This window comes from Salvelinus namaycush, chromosome 1 (genome assembly GCF_016432855.1).
Source record: "Salvelinus namaycush isolate Seneca chromosome 1, SaNama_1.0, whole genome shotgun sequence".
NCBI lineage: Eukaryota > Metazoa > Chordata > Actinopteri > Salmoniformes > Salmonidae > Salvelinus > Salvelinus namaycush.
This window is the reverse complement of record NC_052307.1, coordinates 428432-450868: the sequence shown is the minus strand read 5'-3', so window position 1 is coordinate 450868 and position 22437 is coordinate 428432. Positions and strand designations below refer to the sequence as shown.

The following is a 22437-nucleotide window of genomic DNA, read 5'->3' as shown; positions in this document are numbered from 1 at the left end:
ACGCTAGTATTTGTATAAACTCTTCATTGGTAAGTGCATGCAAGTATTACCCCAATGCAATTCTGAAATCTATACATCCAAAGTGCGAGTTATACTTTTTTTTGTTCAAATTAACTAATTATTTTCTTTTGTTTCATTTATATAAAAACATTCCAGCATTGTTTGGTATTATCTAGTCCAAATATGGAATGATTCCACTATTAGTTTCCTTTTACATCACTTTCAAAGGAGGGGACATTTATTTTGAAGGCGAACAGTAAATTCCACTATTGTGGCTAGTTCTTAGTGTCTAGCTTCACATAGGTTCAGACACCTGAGATGGCGAACGAGAATTGTGGTGAGAAACAAATGCAAGAACGCATTCGGTTGAGAGTAGTAGAGAGGGTGCGTACTTTTGTGAATGTTCTGTCAAAAATAACAGCACATTGCAGAATTCCGACGATTATTTCATGGTAACCGAAGATCTTCATAACCGGATTACAAGGGTTGACATTCAATCCGAAACTCGTTAGTTGTCTTCACTCATTTTATGTGTCGTGAGTGAAATAAGGAAAACATGACGGAGCTAAGGAAGAGAGGAGGAGGAGGGGATCCTGACAGCGTTAGTGACAAGGTGAGAAACTTAAACTAAGAAAACATTTGATCCTCTTTCGTGCTCAAATGTGCTCCTTGTGGCTAGGGAGTTGTAGCTAGCTAATCTCCTTCCTCGCTAATTAGCTTAGTTAGCTAGGTAGATCATGTTCAGTAAACGTTAACTAGCTAGCGGGATAACTATGTGAATGTTACGTTACCATACCGGCAGTTATTTAATAACTGTATAACCTTGTAAATATTGCCATTGTAGCGTATAATGGCTTATTTGGTTACACGAATCATGATTTGCTAGCCAACATGCTATCGAGCTGCTGGCTAACATGTCAAACCAGCTGACTCGGTGCTCTAGCTAGTGACCCACACATAACTGTTGTAAAAAGATGGCCAGCAAGACAAAGATCAGCAGTTTAGCTGACACAATGTAACCAAATGTTATATACTTTTACCCCAAATATAATATAGGACGCTCTTTTCGTGCCTTGGACCCAAAGTTTAGGAGTAAGTTGCTTTCTCATTGGAAAGACAATCACGCGGTCCGTTTGACAGATATAATACTATAGCCTGACTCCCTGGGGTGGATTGAGGATCTAGGCAAGATTTGCTCCTAATCATTTACAATATCTAATAAAATGAGGAGAAATTTGTCCAGCATGTAGTTAATAACATGATTATTATATTCCATTTAGCAGACGCTTTTATCCAAAGCAACTTAGTCATGGGGCGGTAAGTAGCCTAGTGTTTATAGCGTTGGTTGCTGGGTCAAATCCCTGAGCTGACAAGGTATAAATCTGTCGTTCTGCCCCTGAACAAGGCAGGTAACCCACTGTTCCTAGGCCGTGATTGAAGATAAGAATTTGTTCTTAAATGACTTGCCTAGTTAAATAAATGTGTGCGGGAATCGAACCCACTACCCTGGCGTTACAAGCTATACCAACTGAGTTACGAAGGACCACATTTTATTAAATGAAATGAATTATAAAAAAAATAAAATACGACTTGACTATGGTATTCTTAGACATGATGAAGAATAGTAAGGTGTAAAAAGGGCCACCTCTTTGGAGTTATGACATAGCTCGGCTACATGGTATGCCTGCATTGTAAACAACATGTCAACAGCGTTGTGATGTTATATAATCATTATGTTTACTTCATGGTGGTGTACGTTACACAGTTGGGACGGTGACGCTTCTCTGTGTAGCGATTAAATAGACAGGCCATTGAGTAGCATGACGTACATGGCCATGGTAACTAGTTTAAATAACAACACTATAGGGCCTGCTTTCCAGATTGATAATGACCCCCGCCGTGACCTCACTCTCCCAACATGTCTCAGGAGTTGGGATATGCAACAAAAAAAAATATATACTTTTCCAATAAAAAAAAAAAATGAGTTTACAACTTTCAAAGCAGAATTACTTTCCTATTGTTTCTCAACTGTTGTGGTATGATATACCATTTTGTAGCTCTAAATCTCAACTTTTTTTATCCAATGTAAAAAAAACAACAAAAAAAACACCATTGAGTCACATATACGGTATAATACACACTTGTACATGTGAAATAGCATCACCCACCAAATTATTATAATCCACTACTCACCCCTCTGGGTCCTGATCAATAGTAGTGGACTATAGGGAATAGGGTGCCGTTTGGGACACAATCAGGATCTACATTACATTGTACAGATCCAACGTTTTCGGGATCTTTAGTCCGCCGGGCCGAAAGATCCAGAGCTTCCGGAAGCTTCTGCGCATGTACGAATCACTCAACAGAGAAGCGCCATTAGGAAACAATACACCATCTGAGCAAAAAATGTGTTCACTGTACATCATTCAAAACAACACTTTAGGCTAGTTCTAACACAACACGGTATATTTAATTTTTTATTTAACCTTTTATTTAACTAGGCAAGTCCAGTTAAGAGTTCTTATCTACGATGACGGCTTACCACGGACAACGCTGGGCCAATTGTGCGCCGACCATCACGGCCGGATGTGATGCAGCCTCCGGCTGTAGTGACGCACCTTAGACCGCTGCACCAATCGGGGAGCCATGACTTAACATCTAAATGCATATCCTAAATGAAATTGAGATCAAATGGTTACTATACAGAATGATCCTGCATGGAAGTTTCACCGGTTAAAACGTGAGGATTTATCATTCATGGTTGAATGCAGTGTTTTTTAATTTTTTTACTTGCAGTAAGTTATGAGATATATTCTGTTATGTAGAATACTGTGACCGTTGTGTTCTTGCAGAGACTGTGTAAAGAGACTGTTCTCTAGGAGTAGAGCAGAGACTGTGTAAAGAGACTGTTCTCTAGGAGTAGAGCAGAGACGGTGTAAAGTGACTGTTCTCTAGGTGTAGAGCAGAGACGGTGTAAAGAGACTGTTCTCTAGGAGTAGAGCAGAGACTGTGTAAGAGACTGTTCTCTAGGAGTAGAGCAGAGACTGTGTAAAGAGACTGTTCTCTAGGAGTAGAGCAGAGACTGTGTAAAGAGACTGTTCTCTAGGAGTAGAGCAGAGACTGTGTAAAGAGACTGTTCTCTAGGAGTAGAGCAGAGACTGTGTAACGAGACTGTTCTCTAGGAGTAGAGCAGAGACGGTGTGAATAGACTGTTCTCTAGGAATAGAGCAGAGACGGTGTAAAGAGACTGTTCTCTAGGAATAGAGCAGAGACGGTGTAAAGAGACTGTTCTCTAGGAGTAGAGCAGAGACTGTGTAACGAGACTGTTCTCTAGGAGTAGAGCAGAGACGGTGTAAATAGACTGTTCTCTAGGAGTAGAGCAGAGACGGTGTAAAGAGACTGTTCTCTAGGAGCAGAGCAGAGACGGTGTAAAGAGACTGTTCTCTCGGAGTAGAGCAGAGACGGTGTAAAGAGACTGTTCTCTAGGAATAGAGCAGAGACGGTGTAAAGAGACTGTTCTCTCGGAGTAGAGCAGAGACTGTGTAAAGAGACTGTTCTCTAGAAGTAGAGCAGAGACTGTGTAAAGAGACTGTTCTCTAGAAGTAGAGCAGAGACTGTGTAAGAGACTGTTCTCTAGAAGTAGAGCAGAGACGGTGTAAAGAGACTGTTCTCTAGAAGTAGAGCAGAGACTGTGTAAGAGACTGTTCTCTAGGAGTAGAGCAGAGACTGTGTAAAGAGACTGTTCTCTAGGAGTAGAGCAGAGACTGTGTAAAGAGACTGTTCTCTATGAGTAGAGCAGAGACGGTGTAAAGAGACTGTTCTCTAGGAGTAGAGCAGAGACGGTGTAAGAGACTGTTCTCTAGGAGTAGAGCAGAGACTGTGTAAAGAGACTGTTCTCTAGGAGTAGAGCAGAGACTGTGTAAAGAGACTGTTCTCTAGGAGTAGAGCAGAGACTGTGTAAAGAGACTGTTCTCTAGGATTAGAGCAGAGACTGTGTAAGAGACTGTTCTCTAGGAGTAGAGCAGAGACGGTGTAAAGAGACTGTTCTCTAGGAGTAGAGCAGAGACTGTGTAAAGAGACTGTTCTCTAGGAGTAGAGCAGAGACTGTGTAACGAGACTGTTCTCTAGGAGTAGAGCAGAGACGGTGTAAAGAGACTGTTCTCTAGGAGTAGAGCAGAGACGGTGTAAAGTGACTGTTCTCTAGGTGTAGAGCAGAGACTGTGTAAAGAGACTGTTCTCTAGGAGTAGAGCAGAGACTGTGTAACGAGACTGTTCTCTAGGAGTAGAGCAGAGACGGTGTGAATAGACTGTTCTCTAGGAATAGAGCAGAGACGGTGTAAAGAGACTGTTCTCTAGGAATAGAGCAGAGACGGTGTAAAGAGACTGTTCTCTAGGAGTAGAGCAGAGACTGTGTAACGAGACTGTTCTCTAGGAGTAGAGCAGAGACGGTGTAAATAGACTGTTCTCTAGGAGTAGAGCAGAGACGGTGTAAAGAGACTGTTCTCTAGGAGCAGAGCAGAGACGGTGTAAAGAGACTGTTCTCTCGGAGTAGAGCAGAGACTGTGTAAAGAGACTGTTCTCTAGAAGTAGAGCAGAGACTGTGTAAAGAGACTGTTCTCTAGAAGTAGAGCAGAGACTGTGTAAGAGACTGTTCTCTAGAAGTAGAGCAGAGACGGTGTAAAGAGACTGTTCTCTAGAAGTAGAGCAGAGACTGTGTAAGAGACTGTTCTCTAGGAGTAGAGCAGAGACTGTGTAAAGAGACTGTTCTCTAGGAGTAGAGCAGAGACTGTGTAAAGAGACTGTTCTCTATGAGTAGAGCAGAGACGGTGTAAAGAGACTGTTCTCTAGGAGTAGAGCAGAGACGGTGTAAGAGACTGTTCTCTAGGAGTAGAGCAGAGACTGTGTAAAGAGACTGTTCTCTAGGAGTAGAGCAGAGACTGTGTAAAGAGACTGTTCTCTAGGAGTAGAGCAGAGACTGTGTAAAGAGACTGTTCTCTAGGATTAGAGCAGAGACTGTGTAAGAGACTGTTCTCTAGGAGTAGAGCAGAGACGGTGTAAAGAGACTGTTCTCTAGGAGTAGAGCAGAGACTGTGTAAAGAGACTGTTCTCTAGGAGTAGAGCAGAGACGGTGTAAAGTAGTGAATAAACACGTGCAGAAGCTTCGGGAAGCTCACAATCTTTTGGTCCCGTGAACTTTAGAGTTGAATCCGAAGCCACGGCCTACATTTGTATATGGCTCTGGGTTATCCTAGTGCCCCCCCCCCCCCCCCCCCCCCCTCCCTAGACTTTCTGCTGCTTCAAAGGCTCACCGTGACCACTCCCTCTCCTCGGCCGAATATGGACTTCTGTGGCGTGTCTGTCAAAGGTTCTATCTGGTTTTATGTGTGTGGCTGCATTACACAACGAAAATAGTGATTCATGACATGATGTCGTCTGACCTGATTTAGCTCTGGGAATGTGTGTTCCAACTGGCACCCTATTCCCATAGGACTCTATATAAAGTAGTGCACTATAATAGGAAATAGGATGCCATAGTACTCTGGTTATTTATGTGTAATGTCTTAGATATGGTGCCAAAGTGATCGGAAAGCAGCCCACAATGTAGGTTAGACTGCCACGAGAGTCCCAGAACATGTTCTGTTATGAGGTTATTACAGACACGCAGCCAGTTACCTGTTTTATAGAGTGGCAGGCAGCCAGGCAGCTATCTGTTCTATAGAGTGGTAGGCAGCCAGGCAGCTATCTGTTCTATAGAGTGGCAGGCAGGCAGCTAACTGTTTTATAAAGTGGCAGGCAGGCAGCTAACTGTTTTATAGAGTGGTAGGCAGCCAGGCAGCTATCTGTTCTATAGAGTGGCAGGCAGGCAGCTAACTGTTTTATAAAGTGGCAGGCAGGCAGCTAACTGTTTTATAGAGTGGCAGGCAGGCAGCTAACTGTTTTATAGAGTGGCAGGCAGGCAGCTAACTGTTTTATAGAGTGGCAGGCAGGCAGCTAACTGTTTTATAGAGTGGCAGGCAGGCAGCTAACTGTTTTATAGAGTGGCAGGCAGGCAGCTAACTGTTTTATAGAGTGGCAGGCAGGCAGCTAACTGTTTTATAGAGTGGCAGGCAGGCAGCTAACTGTTTTATAAAGTGGCAGGCAGGCAGCTAACTGTTTTATAGAGTGGCAGGCAGGCAGCTAACTGTTTTATAGAGTGGCAGGCAGGCAGCTAACTGTTTTATAGAGTGGCAGGCAGGCAGCTAACTGTTTTATAGAGTGGCAGGCAGGCAGCTAACTGTTTTATAGAGTGGCAGGCAGGCAGCTAACTGTTTTATAGAGTGGCAGGCAGGCAGCTAACTGTTTTATAGAGTGGCAGGCAGGCAGCTAACTGTTTTATAAAGTGGCAGGCAGGCAGCTAACTGTTTTATAGAGTGGCAGGCAGGCAGCTAACTGTTTTATAGAGTGGCAGGCAGGCAGCTAACTGTTTTATAGAGTGGCAGGCAGGCAGCTAACTGTTTTATAGAGTGGCAGGCAGGCAGCTAACTGTTTTATAGAGTGGCAGGCAGGCAGGCAGCTAACTGTTTTATAGAGTGGCAGGCAGGCAGGCAGCTAACTGTTTTATAGAGTGGCAGGAAGGCAGGCAGCTAACTGTTTTATAGAGTGGTAGGCAGGCAGGCAGCTAACTGTTTTATAGAGTGGTAGGCAGGCAGGCAGCTAACTGTTTTATAGAGTGGTAGGCAGGCAGGCAGCTAACTGTTTTATAGAGTGGTAGGCAGGCAGGCAGCTAACTGTTTTATAGAGTGGTAGGCAGGCAGGCAGCTAACTGTTCTATAGAGTGGTAGGCAGGCAGGCAGCTAACTGTTCTATAGAGTGGCAGGCAGGCAGCTAACTGTTCTATAGAGTGGCAGGCAGGCAGCTAACTGGTAGGCAGGCAGCTAACTGTTCTATAGAGTGGTAGGCAGGCAGGCAGCTAACTGTTCTATAGAGTGGTAGGCAGGCAGGCAGCTAACTGTTCTATAGAGTGGCAGGCAGGCAGCTAACTGTTCTATAGAGTGGCAGGCAGGCAGCTAACTGTTCTATAGAGTGGCAGGCAGGCAGCTAACTGTTCTATAGAGTGGCAGGCAGGCAGCTAACTGTTCTATAGAGTGGCAGGCAGCCAGCTAACTGTTCTATAGAGTGGCAGGCAGCCAGCTACCTGTTTGATAGAGTGGCAGGCAGCCAGTTACCTGTTTGATAGAGTGGCAGGCAGCCAGTTACCTGTTTGATAGAGTGGCAGGCAGCCAGTTACCTGTTTGATAGAGTGGCAGGCAGCCAGTTACCTGTTTGATAGAGTGGCAGGCAGCCAGTTACCTGTTTGATAGAGTGGCAGGCAGCCAGTTACCTGTTTGATAGAGTGGCAGGCAGCCAGTTACCTGTTTGATAGAGTGGCAGGCAGCCAGTTACCTGTTTGATAGAGTGGCAGGCAGCCAGTTACCTGTTTGATAGAGTGGCAGGCAGCCAGTTACCTGTTTGATAGTGGCAGGCAGCCAGTTACCTGTTTGATAGAGTGGCAGGCAGCCAGTTACCTGTTTGATAGAGTGGCAGGCAGCCAGTTACCTGTTTGATAGAGTGGCAGGCAGCCAGTTACCTGTTTGATAGAGTGGCAGGCAGCCAGTTACCTGTTTGATAGAGTGGCAGGCAGCCAGTTACCTGTTTGATAGAGTGGCAGGCAGCCAGTTACCTGTTTGATAGAGTGGCAGGCAGCCAGTTACCTGTTTGATAGAGTGGCAGGCAGCCAGTTACCTGTTTGATAGAGTGGCAGGCAGCCAGTTACCTGTTTGATAGAGTGGCAGGCAGCCAGTTACCTGTTTGATAGAGTGGCAGGCAGCCAGTTACCTGTTTGATAGAGTGGCAGGCAGCCAGTTACCTGTTTGATAGAGTGGCAGGCAGCCAGTTACCTGTTTGATAGAGTGGCAGGCAGCCAGTTACCTGTTTGATAGAGTGGCAGGCAGCCAGTTACCTGTTTGATAGAGTGGCAGGCAGCCAGTTACCTGTTTGATAGAGTGGCAGGCAGCCAGTTACCTGTTTGATAGTGGCAGGCAGCCAGTTACCTGTTTGATAGAGTGGCAGGCAGCCAGTTACCTGTTTGATAGAGTGGCAGGCAGCCAGTTACCTGTTTGATAGAGTGGCAGGCAGCCAGTTACCTGTTTGATAGAGTGGCAGGCAGCCAGTTACCTGTTTGATAGAGTGGCAGGCAGCCAGTTACCTGTTTGATAGAGTGGCAGGCAGCCAGTTACCTGTTCTACTAGACTCCAGCCGGGGCAGTAGCTTACTAGACTCCAGCCGCGGCAGTAACAGCAGTAGCTTACTAGACTCCAGCCGCGGCAGTAACAGCAGTAGCTTACTAGACTCCAGCCGCGGCAGTAACAGCAGTAGCTTACTAGACTCCAGCCGCGGCAGTAACAGCAGTAGCTTACTAGACTCCAGCCGCGGCAGTAACAGCAGTAGCTTACTAGACTCCAGCCGCGGCAGTAACAGCAGTAGCTTACTAGACTCCAGCCGGGGCAGTAGCTTACTAGACTCCAGCCGCGGCAGTAACAGCAGTAGCTTACTAGACTCCAGCCGGGGCAGTAGCTTACTAGACTCCAGCCGCGGCAGTAACAGCAGTAGCTTACTAGACTCCAGCCGCGGCAGTAACAGCAGTAGCTTCCTAGACTCCAGCCGCGGCAGTAACAGCAGTAGCTTACTAGACTCCAGCCGCGGCAGTAACAGCAGTAGCTTCCTAGACTCCAGCTAGGCCAGACACAGCAGTAGCTTCCTAGACTCCAGCTAGGCCAGACACAGCCTGGCACTACAAAGCAGAACAGAATGCATGTTTGTTGGCCTGCCTTTTTTGTCCGTGTTCATTTGGCTGTTTGATGCCCAAGTGAGAATGAATCCCTCATCAGGCTGGGCCTCGGTTTTCTGCCACCTCTGCAAAGCAGTTAAAGGGAGGATGAGAGGTACCAGATACCATCAGGGCGACTGTTCAATTTCTGGATAGAGACAGGGGTCAGTGTGTGTGTGTACCGCACTGCTCGCCCTCTCATTCATTTCCTCCTGAATGGTGCTCTTTCTGCTTTTGTAGCATGGCCTTGTTGGTACAGACAGACAGACAGACAGACAGACAGACAGACAGACAGACAGACAGACAGACAGACAGACAGACAGACAGACAGACAGACAGACAGACAGACAGACAGACAGACAGACAGACAGACAGGGGGCTGTTTCTTCCCTTGCTGTTGGGGATTATTATCCTAGTCTCATTTACTGAGTAGCTCATCACCTGTCCTACTGCTCTCTTTCTCTCGCTCGCTCGCACTCTCTCAACAATTTAAGGGCTTTATTGGCATTGCCAAAGCAAGTGAAGTAGATAATAAACAAAAGTGAAATTTACAGTAAACATTACACTCCCAGAAGTTCCAAAAAGTGAATTAATTTAAAATGTCATATTATGTAAATATACAGTGTTGTAATTCTTTCCAATGTGTCAAGTAATTCTCTTTTTGTTTTCTAATGATTTGGTTGGGTCTAATTGTGCTGTTGTCCTGGGGCTCTGTGGGATCTGTTTGTGTTTGTGAACAGAGCCCCAGGACCAGCTTTCTTAGGGGGACTCTTCTCCGGGTTCATCTCTCTGTAGGTGATGGGTTTGTTATGGAAGGTTTGGGAATCGTTTCCTTTCAGGTGGTTATAGAATTTAACGTCTCTTTTCTGGATTTTGATAATTGGCGGTTATCGGCCTAATTCTGCTCTGCATGCATTATTTGGTGTTTTACGTTGTATATATTTGCAGAATTCTGCATGCAGAGTCCCATTTGGTGAATTCTTGGTTGGTGAACGGACCCCAGACCTCACAACCATAAAGGGCAATGGGTTCTATAACTGATTCAAGTATTTTTAGCCAGATCATAATTGGTATGTCCAAATTTAGTTCCTTTTGATGGCATAGAAGGCCCTTCTTGCCTTGTCTATCAGATCGTTCACAGCTTTGTGGAGTTACCTGTGGCGCTGATGTTTAGGCCGCGGTAAATATAGTTTTGTTTGCTCTAGGGCAACGGTGTCTAGATGGAATTTGTATTTGTGGTCCTGGCGACCGGACCTTTTTTGGAACACCATTATTTTAGTCTTACTGAGATTTACTGTCAGGGCCCGGGTCTGGCAGAATCTGTGCAGAAGATCTAGGTGCTGCTGTAGGCCCTCCTTGGTTGGGGACAGAAGCACCAGATCATCAGCCAAAGGTAGACATTTGACTTCAGATTCTAGTAGGGTGAGGCCGGGTGCTGCAGACTGTTCTAGTGCCCTCACCAATTCGTTGATATATATGTTGAAGAGGGTGGAGCTTAAGCTGCATCACTGTCTCATCCCGTCTCACCCCATGGCCCCGTGGAAAGAAATATGTGTGTTTTGACAATTTTAACCGCACACTTGTTTGTGTACATGGATTTTATAATGTCATATGTTTTACCCCCAACACAGCGTTCCATCAATTTGTACAGCAGACCCTCATGCCAAATTGAGTCTGTTTAAAAAAAAATCAACAAAGCATGAGTAGACTTTGCCTTTGGTTTGTTTATTTGTCAATTAGGGTGTGCAGGGTGAATACGTGGTCTGTCGTACGGTGATTTGGTAAAAAGCCAATTTGACATTTGCTCAGTACATTGTTTCACTGAGGAAATGTACGAGTCTGCTGTTAATGATAATGCAGAGGATTTCCCCAAGGTTGCTGTTGACGCATATCCCTCGGTAGTTAATGGGGTCAAATTTGTCTCCACTTTTGTGGATTGAGGTGATCAGTCCTTGGTTCCAAATATTGGGGAAGATGCCAGAGCTAAGGATGATGTTAAAGAGTTTAAGTATAGCCAATTGGAATTTGTTGTCTGTATATTTGATCATTTCATTGAGGATACCATCAACACTACAGGTCTTATTGGGTTGGAGGGTTTGTATTTTGTCCTGTAGTTCATTCAAGGTAATTGGAGAATCCAGTGGGTTCTGGTAGTCTTTAATAGTTGATTCTAAGATTTGTATTTGATCCTGTATATATTTTTTGGGTCTGTTCTTGGTTATAGGACCAAAAATAGTGGAGAAGTTGATTATCCATCTCAGTTTTGGAAAGATAACGTTTCGGGCTATTTGTTTTAGTGTTTTCCAATTGTCTGTGGATTCTTCAATTACATTGAGCTGATTTCTGACGTGCTGTTCCCCACTTGTTCCCCACTTATTCTGTGGTATTGGACTTTGACTAGGCCATTACAGAACTTCAAATATTGTTGCATTTTAGCCATTTTCATGTAGACTTGATTGTGTGTTTTGAATCCTTGTCTTGCTGCTCTTCAGCTCAGACATATTACCTGACATTCTCCTGTAGAGTTCTCTGATACAGAGCACAATTCATGGTTCCTTCTATTAAGGCAAGTCGTCCAGGTCCTGAGGCAGCAAAGCATCCCCAAACCATCACACTACCACCACCATGCTGACCCCAAACCATCACACTACCACCACCATGCTGACCCCAAACCATCACACTACCACCACCATGCTGACCCCAAACCATCACACTACCACCACCATGCTGACCCCAAACCATCACACTACCACCACCATGCTGACCCCAAACCATCACACTACCACCACCATGCTGGACCGTTGGTATGAGGTTCTTACCGTGGAATGCAGTGTTTGGTTTTCGCCAGGCATTATGGGACGCATCTCGTCCAAAAAGCACCTTGAAGCACCTGGATGAGGGAAACCATGAAGGGGAAAATGTTCCACCCTGCTACAATACAGCGGGTAAACGCAAGTGACTGTGCTTCAAAACCAAATGTTTACCTGGCCCACCACTCCACCCTGTACTTGAACATCCTTTACGACCAGGTCCACCTATACAAGGAAGCAGTGCCCACCTTCGCCCGGACCCTAAAGGACATCGCTCTCAAACGCAGCCCCAACACTTCACACAGGAGCAACAGATCTATAGACACCCCGCCCAGACCAGCGGGACCCCCCCTCCCACCCACCCCCGGACCACGCCGAGAGGACCTATATCCAGACCACAGCACCGCCAGCCACATCAACCCCCCCCCCCCCCCCCCCGGCCCCAAGTCAACCATGCCCACACCCCATTTAGGCCCCCTCAGATCCGACCTATGCCACTCCTGCCCACCTCATACCCCCCCCCCCCACTCACGCAGAGAGGGCCTCAACATGAAAGTAACACATACGCCCAGGCAGTGAGCGGGCAAACAGGCCAAACCCCCACTCTTACACTAGCCCAAGCCAATGGCATGTACCAGATGCTCAGCAGGCTCTGCTCACACTTACTGGCCTGAGGCCAAACCACACGACACTTAAAGGAACTCAAATCCTTCACTATCTCATCCTGTAATATCCAAGGCCTAGGTTACAGTGAGCTGGTAGTCCCATCCACCAAACTACCAGGTGTGAAACAGGGAATGGACTCAGGGGTTATGATGATTTGGTATAGAGCAGACCTAACTCACTCCATTAAATTAATCAATTAAATGAATCAATCATCACAAGAACAGCCCACAGGGGGACAAACACCTACCTGGAGGTGACAGCATTCCCTCCTCCATATGCCCCCCTAGGCACAACTATGACAACATAACCAACAAAAACGGGTCACAACTCCTGCAGCTCTGTCGCATGCTGGGTATGTACATAGTCAATGTTAGGCTTCAAGGGGGTCACATGGTAGGTACACCTATAGCTCATCTCTTGGCAGTAGTACTGTAGACTACTTTATCACTGACCTCAACCCAGAGTCTCTCAGAGCGTTCACAGTCACTGACACTCCTATCAGATCACAGCAAAATCACAGTCTACTTGAACAGAGCAATACTCAATCATGAGGCATCAAAGCCTAAGGAACTGAGTAATATTAAGACATGCTATAGATGGAAGGAAAGTAGTGTGGAAACCTACCAAAAACCAATTAGGCAACAACAAATTCAGACCCAGAAAACCTGAGTCTATGCCTTCACTATGGTGAATCACTAAAACAATACAGAACCAAGGACTGATCACCCCAATCCACAAAAGTGGAGACAAATTTGACCCCAATAACTACCGAGGGATATGCGTCAACAGCAACCTTGGGAAAATCCTCTGCATTATCATTAACAGCAGACTCGTACATTTCCTCAGTGAAAACAATGTACTGAACAAATGTCAAATTGGCTTTTTACCAAATTACCGTACGACAGACCACGTATTCACCCTGCACACCCTAATTGACAAACAAACAAACCAAAACAAAGGCAAAGTCTTCTCATGCTTTATTGATTTCAAAAAAGCCTTCGACTCAATTTGGCATGAGGGTCTGCTGTACAAATTGATGGAACGATGTGTTGGGGGTAAAACATACGACATTATAAAATCCATGTACACAAACAACAAGTGTGCGGTTAAAATAGGCAAAAAACACACATTTCTTCCCACATGGCAGTGGTGTGAGACAGGGATGCAGCTTGAGCCCCACCCTCTTCAACATATATATCAACGAATTGGCGAGGGCACTAGAACAGTCTGCAGCACCCGGCCTCATCCTACTAGAATCTGAAGTCAAATGTCTACTGTTTGCTGATGATCTGGTGCTTCTGTCACCAACCAAGGAGGGCCTACAGCAGCACCTAGATCTTCTGCACAGATTCTGCCAGACCTGGGCCCTGACAGTAAATCTCAGTAAGACCAAAGTAATGGTGTTCCAAAAAAGGTCCGGTCGCCAGGACCACAAATACAAATTCCATCGAGACACCGTTGCCTTAGAGCACACAAACTATACATACCTTTGCCTAAACATCAGCGCCACAGGTAATTTCCACAAAGCTGTGAACGAGCTGAGAGACAAAGAAAGAAGGGCCTTCTATGCCATCAAAAGGAACTAAATTTGGACATACCAATTAGGATCTGGCTAAAAATACTTGAATCAGTTATAGAACCCATTGCCCTTTATGGTTTTGAAGTATGAGGTCCGCTCACCAACCAATATTTCACAAAATGAGACTCTGCATGCAGAATTCTGCAAAAATATCCTTTGTGTACAATGTAAAACACCAAATAATGCATGCAGAGCAGAATTAGGCGGATGCCCACTAATGATCAAAATCCAGAAAATAGCCGATAAATTCTACAACCACCTAAAAGGAAGCGATTCCCAAACCTTCCATAACAAACCCATCACCTACAGAGAGATGAACTCGGAGAAGAGTCCCCCTAAGCATGCTGGTCCTGGGGCTCTGTTCACAAACACACCCCGCAGAGCCCCAGGGCAGCAACACATTTAGACCCAACCGAATCATGAGAAAACAAAAAGATAATTACTTGACACATTGGAAAGAATTAACAAAAAAACAGAGCAAACTAGAATGCTATTTGGCCCTAAACAGAGAGTACACAGTGGCAGAATACCTGACCACTGTGACTGACCCAAACTTAAGGAAAGCTTTGACTATGTACAGATTCAGTGAGCATAGCCTTGCTATTGAGAAAGGTCTCTGTAGGCAGACCTGGCTCTCAAGAGAAGACAGGATATGTGCACACTGCCCACAAAATGAGGTGGAAATTGAGCTGCACTTCCTAACCTCCTGCCCAATGTCTATTATTAGTATTAGAGACACATATTTCCCTCAGATTACACAGATCCACAAAGAATTAGAAAACAAACCTGATTTTGATAAACTCCCATATCTACTGGGTGAAATTCCACAGTGTGCCTCACAGCAGCAAGATTTGTGACCTGTTGCCACAAGAAAAGGGTAACCAGTGAAGAACAAACACCATTGTAAATACAACCCATATTTATGTTATTTTCCCTTTTGTACTTTAATAACTATTTGCACATCATTACAACACTGTATATTTACATAATATCACATTTGAAATGTCTTTATTATTTTGGAACTTCTGTGAGTGTAATGTTTACTGTTCATTTTTATTGTTTATTTCACTTTTGTATATTATACTACTTATATACTAGTATAATATACTATACTAGCCCCTTGAATATATATATATATTATACTAGCCCCTTGAATAAAGACCCACTTCCTTTCCATGTTTCAGAAATAGCCTATACTCCTGTACTGTAGCAGAATGACTAATCTAGTATCTTTAGATCTATACTCCAGTACTGTAGCAGAATGACTAATCTAGTATCTTTAGATCTATACTCCAGTACTGTAGCAGAATGACTAATCTAGTATCTTTAGATCTATACTCCAGTACTGTAGCAGAATGACTAATCTAGTATCTTTAGATCTATACTCCAGTACTGTAGCAGAATGACTAATCTAGTATCTTTAGATCATGCTTGCGTTGTTTTTCTTTGTTGTTGACACACTAGTATTTCTAGTCTAACTTGCTCTCTCTCCCTTTCTCGTGTGTGTGTGTGTGTGTGTTGTGTGTGTTGTGTGTGTGTGTGTGTGTTAGGAGGCAGATGGAGAGGACAGACTGGATCTACCTGGTGAGGCCGGAGGAGACTGTGACGGAGAGTATAAAGCAGACACCCCATGCGTTCCTCCCTCCACAGCAGACAACACTCCTCAGTTCCTCAAAGAGGCCGTGGAGGGCCTCAACCCCAGGTAACACATAAACGTCCTCACGGGAGGGAGAGGCTGTACATTGAATACACTATATTAACCACACAGAAATGTGTTTTGAGCCACACACACATTATAACCTTTGGGTTATGATCAGCATTATAGAGTAACGAGAGGTGGGAGGGACTCCACGGTAGTCCAGCATTATAGAGTAATGAGAGGTGGGAGGGACACCACATTAGTCCAGCATTATAGAGTAATGAGAGGTGGGAGGGACTCCACGGTAGTCCAGCATTATAGAGTAATGAGAGGTGGGAGGGACACCACATTAGGCCAGCATTATAGAGTAACGAGAGGTGGGAGGGACACCACGGTAGTCCAGCATTATAGAGTAATGAGAGGTGGGAGGGACACCACGGTAGTCCAGCATTATAGAGTAATGAGGTGGGAGGGACTCCACGGTAGTCCAGCATTATAGAGTAATGAGAGGTGGGAGGGACACCACATTAGTCCAGCATTATAGAGTAATGAGAGGTGGGAGGGACACCACATTAGGCCAGCATTATAGAGTAACGAGAGGTGGGAGGGACACCACATTAGTTCAGCATTATAGAGTAACGAGAGGTGGGAGGGACACCACATTAGTCCAGCATTATAGAGTAACGAGAGGTGGGAGGGACACCACATTAGTCCAGCATTATAGAGTAATGAGGTGGGAGGGACTCCACGGTAGTCCAGCATTATAGAGTAATGAGGTGGGAGGGACTCCACATTAGTCCAGCATTATAGAGTAACGAGAGGTGGGAGGGACACCACATTAGTCCAGCATTATAGAGTAACGAGAGGTGGGAGGGACACCACATTAGTCCAGCATTATAGAGTAACGAGAGGTGGGAGGGACACCACATTAGTCCAGCATTATAGAGTAATGAGAGGTGGGAGGGACACCATGGTAGTCCAGCATTATAAAGTAATGAGAGGTGGGAGGGACACCACATTAGTCCAGCATTATAGAGTAATGAGAGGTGGGAGGGACACCACATTAGTCCAGCATTATAGAGTAATGAGAGGTGGGAGGGACACCACGGTAGTCCAGCATTATAGAGTAATGAGGTGGGAGGGACTCCACGGTAGTCCAGCATTATAGAGTAATGAGAGGTGGGAGGGACACCACATTAGTCCAGCATTATAGAGTAACGAGAGGTGGGAGGGACACCACATTAGTCCAGCATTATAGAGTAACGAGAGGTGGGAGGGACACCACATTAGTCCAGCATTATAGAGTAATGAGGTGGGAGGGACACCACATTAGTCCAGCATTATAGAGTAACGAGAGGTGGGAGGGACACCACATTAGTCCAGCATTATAGAGTAATGAGAGGTGGAGGGACACCACATTAGTCCAGCATTATAGAGTAATGAGAGGTGGGAGGGACACCACATTAGTCCAGCATTATAGAGTAACGAGAGGTGGGAGGGACTCCACATTAGTCCAGCATTGTAGAGTAATGAGAGGTGGGAGGGACTCCACGTTAGTTCAGCATTATAGAGTAACGAGAGGTGAATTGGATTGCGGAGGCAGCAAGGCGGCAGCACACAGTGAACAGTGACGCTCCTGTACCCGTCTCTGTACACCAGTTTATTCCTGGATTTAAGCATGCCTATCCTGTGTGTACAATCAAGTGTATTTAGCCGGTCTAGATTTATGTACCAAACATTAATGCGCTCCAAAAAGTATTGGGCCAGTGAAAAATGGTTGGTTTTGGCTCTGTACTTCAACACTTTAGATTTGAAATGATACAATGAGGATAAACCGTCAGCTTTAATTTGAGGGTATTTTCATCCATATCGGGTAAACCGTTTAGAAATTACACTACTTTTTGTACGTAGTCCCCCGCCATTTTAGGGGACTTAGAAGTAGGTATTAAAGAAGTCAAAAGTTTAGTATTCGGGCCCATATTCCTTTAAATAATAACATGCTATACTGGTTTGCATGTCTTGGAGGTATGATATTTGTGCGTCCAACTTTCTCACTTATCGTTATTCACGATTCATTCAGGATTATCTGTAACCATGGCAGCATCCACATTAATATAGAAGTGTTTAGAAACATATTCTATTCTTTATAGTGAATTTGTCCAATACTTTTGGTCCCCTAAAATGGGGGGGGGGGGGGGACTACTATGTACAGGAAGTACTGTAATTTCTAAACAATTCAGCCGATATGGATGAAAATACCCTCAAATTAAAGCTGACGATTTGCACTTTAACCTCATAGTCATTGTGTCATTTTCAAATCCAATGTGCTGGAGTACAGAGGCAAAACTACAACAAATGGGTCAATGTCCCAATACTGTTGGAGCTCACTGTAGGCAGCCAATGACCGATAGCTTTGGTCAACTGTAAAAACAGGACAGCTTTGTTTTAATGACTATGTAGAGATATTGGGGGTTTATGCAGGCCTACATTGATGACTGTGTAGAGATATTGGGGGTTTATGCAGGCCTACATTGATGACTGTGTAGAGATATTGGGGGTTTATGCAGGCCTACATTGATGACTGTGTAGAGATATTGGGGGTTTATGCAGGCCTACATTGATGACTATGTAGAGATATTGGGGGTTTATGCAGGCCTACATTGATGACTATGTAGAGATATTGGGGGTTTATGCAGGCCTACATTGATGACTATGTAGAGATATTGGGGGTTTATGCAGGCCTACATTGATGACTATGTAGAGATATTGGGGGTTTATGCAGGCCTACATTGATGACTGTGTAGAGATATTGGGGGTTTATGCAGGCCTACATTGATGACTGTGTAGAGATATTGGGGGTTTATGCAGGCCTACATTGATGACTATGTAGAGATATTGGGGGTTTATGCAGGCCTACATTGATGACTGTGTAGAGATATTGGGGGTTTATGCAGGCCTACATTGATGACTGTGTAGAGATATTGGGGGTTTATGCAGGCCTACATTGATGACTATGTAGAGATATTGGGGGTTTATGCAGGCCTACATTGATGTGTATGTAGAGATATTGGGGGTTTATGCAGGCCTACATTGATGACTGTGTAGAGATATTGGGGGTTTATGCAGGCTTACATTGATGACTATGTAGAGATATTGGGGGTTTATGCAGGCCTACATTGATGTGTATGTAGAGATATTGGGGGTTTATGCAGGCCTACATTGATGTGTATGTAGAGATATTGGGGGTTTATGCAGGCCTACATTGATGACTATGTAGAGATATTGGGGGTTTATGCAGGTCTACATTGATGACTGTGTAGAGATATTGGGGGTTTATGCAGGCCTACATTGATGACTATGTAGAGATATTGGGGGTTTATGCAGGCCTACATTGATGACTATGTAGAGATATTGGGGGTTTATGCAGGCCTACATTGATGACTATGTAGAGATATTGGGGGTTTATGCAGGCCTACATTGATGACTGTGTAGAGATATTGGGGGTTTATGCAGGCCTACATTGATGACTGTGTAGAGATATTGGGGGTTTATGCAGGCCTACATTGATGACTGTGTAGAGATATTGGGGGTTTATGCAGGCCTACATTGATGACTGTGTAGAGATATTGGGGGTTTATGCAGGCCTACATTGATGACTGTGTAGAGATATTGGGGGTTTATGCAGGCCTACATTGATGACTGTGTAGAGATATTGGGGGTTTATGCAGGCCTACATTGATGACTGTGTAGAGATATTGGGGGTTTATGCAGGCCTACATTGATGTTTCTGTGTGTATTGATGTGTCTGTGTGTATTGATGTGTCTGTGTGTATTGATGTGTCTGTGTGTGTCTGTGTGTATTGATGTGTCTGTGTGTATTGATGTTTGTGTGTCTGTGTGTATTGATGTGTCTGTGTGTATTGATGTGTCTGTGTGTATTGATGTGTCTGTGTGTATTGATGTGTCTGTGTGTATTGATGTGTCTGTGTGTCTGTGTGTATTGATGTTTGTGTGTCTGTGTATATTGATGTTTGTGTGTGTATTGATGTGTCTGTGTGTATTGATGTGTCTGTGTGTATTGATGTGTCTGTGTGTATTGATGTGTCTGTGTGTATTGATGTGTCTGTGTGTATTGATGTGTCTGTGTGTATTGATGTGTATTGATGTGTCTGTGTGTATTGATGTGTCTGTGTGTATTGATGTGTCTGTGTGTATTGATGTGTCTGTGTGTCTGTGTGTATTGATGTGTCTGTGTGTATTGATGTGTCTGTGTGTATTGATGTGTCTGTGTGTATTGATGTGTATTGATGTGTCTGTGTGTATTGATGTGTATTGATGTGTATTGATGTGTCTATGTGTATTGATGTGTCTGTGTGTATTGATGTGTCTGTGTGTATTGATGTGTCTGTGTGTATTGATGTGTCTGTGTGTATTGATGTGTCTGTGTGTATTGATGTGTATTGATGTGTCTGTGTCTGTGTGTATTGATGTTTCTGTGTGTATTGATGTGTCTGTGTGTACTGATGTGTCTGTATATTGATGTGTATTGATGTGTCTGTGTGTCTGTGTATATTGATGTGTATTGATGTGTCTGTGTGTCTGTGTGTATTGATGTGTCTGTGTGTATTGATGTGTCTGTGTGTATTGATGTGTCTGTGTCGATGTGTCTGTGTGTCTGTGTGTATTGATGTGTCTGTGTGTATTGATGTGTCTGTGTGTATTGATGTGTCTGTGTGTATTGATGTGTCTGTGTGTCTGTGTGTATTGATGTGTCTGTGTATTGATGTGTCTGTGTATTGATGTGTATTGATGTGTCTGTGTGTCTGTGTGTATTGATGTGTCTGTGTGTATTGATGTGTATTGATGTGTATTGATGTGTGTCTGTGTGTATTGATGTGTCTGTGTGTCTGTGTGTATTGATGTGTCTGTGTGTATTGATGTGCCTGTGTGTGTCTGTGTGTCGATGTGTCTGTGTGTCTGTGTGTATTGATGTGTCTGTGTGTATTGATGTGTCTGTGTGTATTGATGTGTCTGTGTGTATTGATGTGTCTGTGTGTCTGTGTGTATTGATGTGTCTGTGTATTGATGTGTCTGTGTATTGATGTGTATTGATGTGTCTGTGTGTCTGTGTGTATTGATGTGTCTGTGTGTATTGATGTGTATTGATGTGTATTGATGTGTGTCTGTGTGTATTGATGTGTCTGTGTGTATTGATGTGCCTGTGTGTATCTGTGTGTATTGATGTGTCTGTGTGTACTGATGTGTCTGTATATTGATGTGTATTGATGTGTCTGTGTGTCTGTGTATATTGATGTGTATTGATGTGTCTGTGTGTCTGTGTGTATTGATGTGTCTGTGTGTATTGATGTGTCTGTGTGTATTGATGTGTCTGTGTCGATGTGTCTGTGTGTCTGTGTGTATTGATGTGTCTGTGTGTATTGATGTGTCTGTGTGTATTGATGTGTCTGTGTGTATTGATGTGTCTGTGTATTGATGTGTATTGATGTGTATTGATGTGTGTCTGTGTGTATTGATGTGTCTGTGTGTCTGTGTGTATTGATGTGTCTGTGTGTATTGATGTGCCTGTGTGTATCTGTGTGTATTGATGTGTCTGTGTATTGATGTGTATTGATGTGTATTGATGTGTGTCTGTGTGTATTGATGTGTCTGTGTGTCTGTGTGTATTGATGTGTCTGTGTGTATTGATGTGTCTGTGTGTATTGATGTGTATTGATGTGTCTGTGTGTATTGATGTTTCTGTGTGTATTGATGTGTCTGTGTGTATTGATGTGTATTGATGTGTCTGTGTGTATTGATGTGTCTGTGTGTATTGATGTGTCTGTGTGTATTGATGTGTCTGTGTGTATTGATGTTTGTGTCTCTTTTTCCAGATGGAAGAACTGCTGTATACGAGGGGTTCTATCCATGGCCATGATATCAGGATTCTTCATGATGATCTACCTGGGACCTATCATGCTCATAGTAGTGGTATGTAGCTTCATAACATGTTCATAGTAGTGGTATGTAGCTTCATAACATGTTCATAGTAGGGGTATGTGGCTTCATAACATGTTCATATTAGTGGTATGTAGCTTCATAACATGTTCATAGTAGTGGTATGTAGCTTCATAACATGCTCATATTAGTGGTATGTGGCTTCATAACATGTTCATAGTAGTGGTATGTGGCTTCGTAACATGTTCATATTAGTGGTATGTAGCTTCATAACATGCTCATATTAGTGGTATGTGGCTTCATAACATGTTCATAGTAGTGGTATGTGGCTTCATAACATGTTCATATTAGTGGTATGTAGCTTCATAACATGCTCATAGTAGTGGTATGTAGCTTCATAACATGTTCATATGTTTCTATTTGGGCTATTTATTATTATGGGCAATTTGCTGAACAATAGACTATTCAACCTTTACTGAATTGTCTAATAGCCGAGCTAGGTGTGACCCCCCCCCCTCCCAGACTTGAGCTAGGTGTGAACCCCCCCCTCCCAGACTTGAGCTAGGTGTGAACCCCCCTCCCAACTTGAGCTAGTGGTGAACCCCCCCTCCCGACTTGAGCTAGGTGTGAACCCCCCCCTCCCGACTTGAGCTAGGTGTGAACCCCCCCCCTCCCAGACTTGAGCTAGGTGTGAACCCCCCCCTCCCAGACTTGAGCTAGGTGTGAACCCCCCCCTCCCAGACTTAAGCTAGGTGTGACCCTCCCCCTCCCAGACTTGAGCTAGGTGTGAACCCCCCCCCCCCCCCTCCCAGACTTGAGCTAGGTGTGAACCCCCCCCCCCCCTCCCAGACTGAGCTAGGTGTGAACCCCCCTCTCCCAGACTTGAGCTAGTGGTGAACCCCCCCCCCCCCCCCCCCCCCCCAGACTTGAGCTAGGTGTGAAT

At 44.4% G+C, this 22437-nt stretch overlaps 1 protein-coding gene across 1 annotated transcript; it reads left to right on the top strand.

Moving 5' to 3' along the window:
* The first annotated feature begins 290 nt into the window (after nucleotides 1-290).
* LOC120049777 (phosphatidate cytidylyltransferase 1-like) lies at nucleotides 291-21980 on the top strand. Its single transcript, XM_038999780.1, has 3 exons — nucleotides 291-613; nucleotides 15451-15602; nucleotides 21431-21980. Exons 1-3 carry the CDS (start codon nucleotides 557-559, stop codon nucleotides 21552-21554), a joined length of 333 nt encoding a protein of 110 aa, XP_038855708.1. The 5' UTR covers nucleotides 291-556; the 3' UTR covers nucleotides 21555-21980.
* The last annotated feature ends 457 nt before the right edge of the window (nucleotides 21981-22437 follow it).